Here is a 7,436-nt window from a genome sequence, read left to right as displayed (position 1 = left end):
CAACAATAATATTGTTGTCTGCCTGGAGCAGGAAAGCTAATTCCCTTGTTCCAGTGTTTTGTTGATCTACTCCAGCCTTCTCCTTACCAGACGTTGACAAATTTAACATTTTCTGCTGATTTGTTGGCTATAAAAATCTATAATGAATTTATTTGGATTCTCTCCCAGCTATCTTGAACATTTAGTGTGTATATTGACATTTTACATTAAGCTTAATTTAGTCACTTCTCAGTCCTAATACATAATACACTCAATACCTCTTTTGAATAAGAATAGTGTGTTGAATTGATCTACAACCTGTAGGATGTGCTGGGCAGCTATAACACTAAAGAACTCCGATAAATGAAAAGTAGTAGAAACAGCAGGAGCATTTACGTAACGTACACTACATACAGTAAATACAGCTCTATTTCTCTCCCTCTCTATTTTTTGCTTATTCTCTATGGAAAAATAGAAGGACGTGCACAAGTGAAGACTTTTAGTGTTTAAAAGTCGGTCAGCAGCCGCCTTTACAGTTGGCATTTAGTTCTAATTATGACAAATCTGTATTTATTGCACAAACATTTACATTGCTGCTGCTGTTTGCTTTCAGTTGAAGATTAGTTCCTGGGCTGTCCCGTTGCATGCCACAACTTGTGTGTATTTGTGTGTTTTCATACTAGTGTCGCAATAAAAAGCAGGTATGCAGTGATGCAGCTGTTGTGCGATTCCTAGATATTGGCTGTACTTAAGCGAGGGCAGGGTGCACACAGTTTGACGGCTCTTTAGTTAGAGCTGAAACTAGCCTTGGATCTCCAGGTAAGAAACGCACACACGGACACACACAGCCTTACTCAAAGACACTGAGGATGGTGAGTGAAGACTGGACACTCAGGAATGGATAAGTAATGAAGGTGAAAACAACTCAGAGGGGGAATCTATCGATTGTTTGCAGGGGAAGAAGAAGAAAGAAAAGCATAGTTAGCTGCCTGTTAGACGTATTGGTCTATTTATACTTTTTTATAGAACTTTTCTTCTGTTTTTTTTCTTTAAATCAAAAATCTGCTCGGCTTTTGTTTTGTTATTTTGTTTGTTTTCTGTCTCGATAAACAACTTGCCGATTTGATTGCCGTGTTTATCCACTGTACACTTTTCCCCTCGTTCTCCTGGAGGTCAAAGGCACTCAGCTGCCCGATGACTGCGAGAGATGCTGGCGCTCGCTGTTGCCATAGTTACGGGTAGACTCACCTGTTGCCAACTTTTTCATTTTTATTACAAAGAGGGGAAGTGAAGGGAGCAAAAGAAATTCATAACAGGGTTGAGAAAGGCACGTACAGAAAGAAAAGCGAGGGGAGAATGATCTTAATGATGCCTTTTAAGGGCCAATTCAGTTACCGCATCTCATGTGAATATTCTGACACATAATTTAAAATAGATGCATTTATGTTTTATGTTGTAAGCATTCGCTGTGTGTGAGATAGTGATAAGAGATGGCTAGGCCTATGGGGAATGACTCGCTTTTGGAGCCTCCCTCAGAAAGACCATTCAAAGTATGTCTTCTTATGGATGCTTCTGCTCGATCAAAGTAACACACTGTGGACAATGAGAGAGAAATATTAAGATCAGAGGTCAGGGGGATTACTAATCTTTTGGCTGCTTTGTCCCATTTATCCTGAAAAATGATGGGGCTTAATAATCCGAAATGCTTTCAGTTGTGTAAGAAATAATGACATTTTCAGTAGATGCAATACTCAAGGATGAGTCATGGTTTCATCCCTCATTACCTGAAATGTGGATGGGTGTGTTTTGCGGTGCAGTCAACATGTCTGTGTTTGAGGGGCCCCATTAATAATGTTTTTAGAAGAACTGAATCATCTCCTGTTTCAATCATAGTGAGCAATTTTAGTTGGCAACTTTATGCTTTCTTTCCGCTTTCTTTTCTTTCTCTTTCTTTCTCTTCTCCCATTATGCAGTTGTTGCATATTGATGTGTGGCTTGTTGTGCAGAAGGCAGTCAGAGAATGCTTGCAAAAACTGGCTGACAAACCAAGACATTGACTGTCTGTTTGTGTGGGTCGAGGATGTGGCTGGCAGCGGGGGTATGCAGTCAAATGATTGTAAATTCAGTGTGTGTGGGCCGGTGAGGGTACATGCTATTATTCCAGTGACAGTTTTGATTACAAGAGTGTAAAATTTTTCTATTTGTTCAAACAACTGTATTTGACTGTTAAGAGTTATTAGGTGTGTGTGTTTATGTGTGAGGAAAAAAAATACTTCATCAATCAATGGTCAGACTGTTTCCTTGGCCTGGTGCACAATCTTAACACAAAGTGACCGATAAGGGAGCGAAAGGAGGGTCGGGGCTCGACTAACACAAGAAATAAACCCTTTTTCTTACCAGTATTATAGTTTAATCAGGAAATGAATGGAAAATGAAATCTGATTTTAGAAACCTGCCTTGGATGCAAAGCAGTGAAATCAGTTGTTTTTATTGGGTTTTTTCCCCTCAAAAAATGGGAAATAGGTGTAGCATAAAAGTACATAAGTGATACAGTTTATAAGGGGAAAACAGAATCTGTACAATTCTAATGAGCTTGAAAGTCAGTATTTGGTATGACTTTATTCATCAACACAGCCCGAACTTACTTAGGCAGCTTTCTTGTCATTTCTTTAAGCAGTCTTCAGGAATAGTCCTTCAGACATTCAAAGCTCTTCCTTGGATGTTGACTGTTTTTTGTTTCATTCCCTGTAAAGATGATCCCACACTGTTTCAGTAATGTTGAGGTCTGGGCTCTATGGAGGCCAGTCCATGACTGATTGTGTTATGTGTGTGTTTTTGTATACAGGTATGCTTTTACTGCATTTGCAGTAATGAAGTAATTGCCAGTCAGATGCTTGGTGGATGTCAAAGTCTGTTATTTTCACAGTGGGTGTAAAAACATGAAAGATGGATTATAGTTCCTCGGTATTAATAGTAAAGTCAGTGCAGGGGCGGAGCAGCTCCTTTCTAACCTGAGAAATTAACTAACTAGTTTTTGTTTGATTCTAAGCCTCTCCTTTACTACACTCTCATATTTAGTGTAAGATTTGTCATGAGTCTGAGAATGTGGCAGTTATGGTGAAATTACATTTTTCCTAATGAGCGTATCTTTTTAAAGAACATGTAAACATACACGACTTAAGTTGTAACTAATGGAGATGTAATTATAAGCATTCACTGATACAATAATAGTCAAGTATACATAGAACGCGTGCGCACACAAACACACACACACACACACACATAAAGAGTCAGAAGCAGCTTTCCAACTGCTGCACACAGACAGAGTGAGTGGACGTCTAAAAGCATCCCCTGACACTTTAAAATAAAATAAAAATACTCAAACCACATCGATGGGCTGAGAATATCTGTCTGGACGAGTTCATGCATACATGTAAGTTCAGATGCACAAGCATGCCATTTGCACCCACACAGTGAAGGCGCAGAGGTGCACAATGCAAGTCTGGAGCCCTTTTACTCCTCTGAGAAACAAACAGTCTTCTACAAGGGAAGCAGAAGATGCATTACCCTGTTCTTATCTTCCTGTTTGCAGCTTGTGTAGTTTTTACTTTTCTTTCTCTTTCTGTTATTTAATGAGTCCTTTATTCTATACTTGCTGTCTTGTATTCTTGGAATAAATTCATTCATTTGTATTATTGTTTTGGCATTTGACTCAAATACAATGCATATGCTTAGGTTAATTTGAGTTAATGGTAATCAAATTTTTTTGTGCATGTGTCCTGTCTGCAGACGACATCCCTTATCAGCGAGACCCGACTCCTCCTCCTCCTCCCTGCTTGTCCTCCAAATCAAACGCTCTGTCACAGGACCACAGGAAGAGCCACATCCCAGAGGAGTTTGCAGGCCTGCTTCATGGATCTTCTCCAGCCTGTGAACCCCCCGATACACCTTACCACCTTTACAGCCCCAAATCCTTTAAAAATACAGATGTCCAGAGCAACTTTCTGCAGACCCCGGAGTTCAGCATTGTGATCGGCGGAGGAGCCAGTCAGGTCTTCTCCCGGCCAGGGAGTGAGTCATACTCTCAGAGCTTAGCCAACGACACTCGAAAGCCACAGGTTGTGTACCGGACTATCTTCCACACCAAGGTCAACCAGGACCAGGCCCAACCCAGAAACTGTGAACAGGTAGATCTGCCTCGTGGATGGTCTACCCTGAGCCACCCACCCTCTTGTTCCTCTGGTCAAAACGGAGAAGTTGCAGATTTACGGGGAAGCCAGACAGGAGCGACATCCAAAGACAGTTCACCTGGGATTGGCTACGAGGAAAGGGCTTGCACCCTTGGGAGGATGAGGTCCATGCCACGCAGTGTGTTGGACCTGCAGCTTTCGAAATCTCTTTCCAAGTCTGATTCTAACCTAGTGGCAGTGTCTCCCATACAGGTAAGTTCTCGCTACCTTAAAAGCGTCATTCTCTATGCAGCCAGAGCACTAAAAAGAACATGAATTCTGCGATTTAGATTAATAAGAGTTATTAACAAGAGTCTTTCTTATCAAGTGTTTCTGGGAATTCATTTGACATCATAAGTAAAACTTCACTCTTTTTAAACGTCTGCACAAGCAAAGAAGTCTCCAGTATTGTTGTACTGAGCACAAATGCAAATATCGTAAATATTCACTTATATAAAAATAATTTGCATCTTGCTGTGTCATGTGACTTCATAAACAGAGCAGAAACCAGTCCAGCCAATTGGATAACTCATCAATCTGGGTCACAATGTTCTCTGCCGCAGCACATTTTTTGAGACTTCTGTAATTCATTGTAAATAAATCATGAGCTAAATACATAATCTGTTTGATGAAAATAGTGCCATTACAGCTGAAAGTTTGATGAGCACTGAACGGACTTATTTTCAGTTTTAGTTGTTCATATTTTTAAGGTTAAATATTTGGCAACTTTTGTTTTGCATCTCGTATTTGTGCAGTAATTAAGCACAAAGGGTTTTATTATTATTATTTTTTCTTACAGGAAGAGCACAGCTGGGGGTCCGGATCACGGGGCCAGGGCCCTGGAAGTCCGAGCCCACGTGAAGGCGCCAGCCCGGAGGGGAGATTGGAGAGAACGCCGTCTTTCACTGCTGAGTGGGAAGAGGTAGGAAGACAGTTTTCCTGACATGCACAGCTTATCACCCAACATTTAGCATCAATTGCAACATTAAAGAAGAAGCCAAGTTGTCAGCGCCTCTGCTCTGACACTGCATTTATTTTGGTCAAGTGAACCGTCTCAGCAGGAAACAGTTGAAAACTCCGCACCCACAGCAGTGAGCTGCTTCAATTTTTCCTCCTTTTGAAATACACTCGGCTACTACAGTGCAGAAGGAGCCCAAGTGCTAATTTAACATGCTCACATATTGATTTTGTTCTGTAACCAGCGATGAAGCTGCAGGGAAGACCCACGTATCTGAGAGAAGGCAGTTTCTAGTTTCTATTAAAGAGCTGCGGTCCAGGGTGCTGCGTGCTTTGGTCTTGGTGTGTTTGTGCCCAGGGTTCTTTCAATATTAAAGGGTCTCTGACACAGATGTGATGCATTGACTGGACACCACTGTTTGGATCCTTATAACCATTTGGGGTCACAGACACATTGACTTCCGCTCACTCTTCACACCTCAGAAAAAAAGCGCTCGTTGCACCCTGACACACCCAGAAAATGAAAAGCAAGTTCCATCACACGTAATCATGGGGATGCCTTAATTAGTCTCTCTATTTTTAAAGTAACTCTAATGCATGTCAGTGGAAGTCCATTTGTGCGTGCCTTTCCACATTTGCATGCACATGTTCATTAATTCCTCCACGCAGCTCATGACTTCCTGATGATGATGAATTGCCATATGGAATTTTCCACAGTTCTCATATTTCTTTTTCTGGATAATTGCATGCTGCATGAGGAAGAGATAAGGTTAGATTGGCCCCGGGGAAATTTAAGGTTGGTAAACAGGGATTTCAGAGGAAAAAATAACAAAGCTGCTCTATATCTATCACATGCTCAGGAAAGTGTTGCATTATTGAGAAGAGAGAAGTGGCAAGGGACATTCCATAACAGTCAGTGATTTGAAGATCATTCTCTTTAGTGCAACAAGCTGAAAGGTAGTCCAATATGCTGGTTTATACAAAAAATATGGTTATTTGGGGGGGTTCTTCTTGGTCAAAATCTAAACTCAAGTGACCCAGATTAGTCTCTTAATCTGAGCCTGGCACATGAAACATGGGTTGCATTAGTTTTATTTTGTAGGGTAGCTAAAATGTCAAGCTTAAATACTCCAGAGATCTGCTGTAGATCTAGTAAATGCATCTGATCATATTTGGAATTAGGACCTGCAAACTATTTGACATTTCATCAAAGGTAACCATTCCCTGCTTTGAATGACTGTGCATTGTTATGGTAGATCTGCTAGAACTTGCATTGTGCAGATGATATTGATGAACTTGCAAGAAAAGATGCTGGAACATCTTGATAAAGCATTGCCCCAGCTCATAACCAACAATATCCAAGGTATCAATTTAGATTTCAAAGTCAGTGGGACAAGACAGGAAATGGTGAAGACCTTCAAGTATCTTGGTTGCATGATATTAGATAAAGGCTTAAAACTTGAGATTTTGGTAAAGACAGCAGCTGAAATACCAAAATTTAAGACCACCAGCTAAGTTTACACTTTTTTTGTTCCTACCACCTTATTTCTAATTCCAACGTTCAGAGTTCGACATGTCATCCCACAATATACATGTTTAACTATATACAAGTCTACACTCATATACAATATAGACATAAAACAATTTAAGTTCACAAACCAAAACAACAAACTGCACTTTTACATTGGCTAAACACCCTGTGATTATCTGTATGTGCTCCAAAATTCACCTGCTGTGCTTCCTGTTGTCTACCTTTCTGTACGCCTGTGAAAAATGGACCCTCATGACAGGACTCCAAAGACATATTCTGGCATTACCGATAATATTGTCCATGACTGATGTGTTATTTAATATAGTGTCAAATTTTAATTGGTCCATCACCCAGTGATCTTCTTCTTTGTTGTTTAACGATGATTCAAAACATCTCAGGCACTTCTGTGCAGATTGGCTTTGATGTCTTGATACTGGGGTGGATGAATGGATTCGACTTGACCCAAACCAACTGCTTTTAGACTTACAGATGATCTCCTTGCCAATAAACTGCATTTAAATAGTTGTAGTTGTGCACGTCATTTTTTTTCTTTTTTTAAAAAAAATAATGTATCATTACTTTACTTTATGTTACGACCTGGCTCAAAAGCCGCAACATAAAAACAGAGAAGAATAACAGAGTGTGGGTGAGAAGAGGTTTCAACCTAAAATGGAAAACCAGGTTGGCTAAAATGGCTGGTGCCACCAAGGCAAAGACTAGTGCACTGCCGGGAAGCTTGC

The 7,436-nt window shown here is 40.5% G+C and overlaps 1 protein-coding gene across 1 annotated transcript; it reads left to right on the top strand.

Annotated features, from left to right (window-relative positions):
- Nucleotides 1-732: 732 nt before the first annotated feature.
- LOC102198704 (ankyrin repeat and sterile alpha motif domain-containing protein 1B-like) lies at nucleotides 733-5,130 on the top strand (the record flags this gene model as incomplete). Its single annotated transcript, XM_005755585.1, has 3 exons — nucleotides 733-798; nucleotides 3,769-4,421; nucleotides 5,008-5,130. Coding segments are annotated over 3 exons (842 nt in total), but the record flags the coding sequence as incomplete, so codon positions are not given.
- Nucleotides 5,131-7,436: the final 2,306 nt, after the last annotated feature.

This window comes from Pundamilia nyererei, unplaced genomic scaffold (assembly GCF_000239375.1).
Source record: "Pundamilia nyererei isolate P.nyererei 1_Seehausen unplaced genomic scaffold, PunNye1.0 scaffold02000, whole genome shotgun sequence".
In the NCBI taxonomy this organism is placed as follows: domain Eukaryota; kingdom Metazoa; phylum Chordata; class Actinopteri; order Cichliformes; family Cichlidae; genus Pundamilia; species Pundamilia nyererei.
The sequence above is the reverse complement of the archived record's forward strand: the minus strand, read 5'-3'. Positions and strand labels throughout refer to the sequence as shown.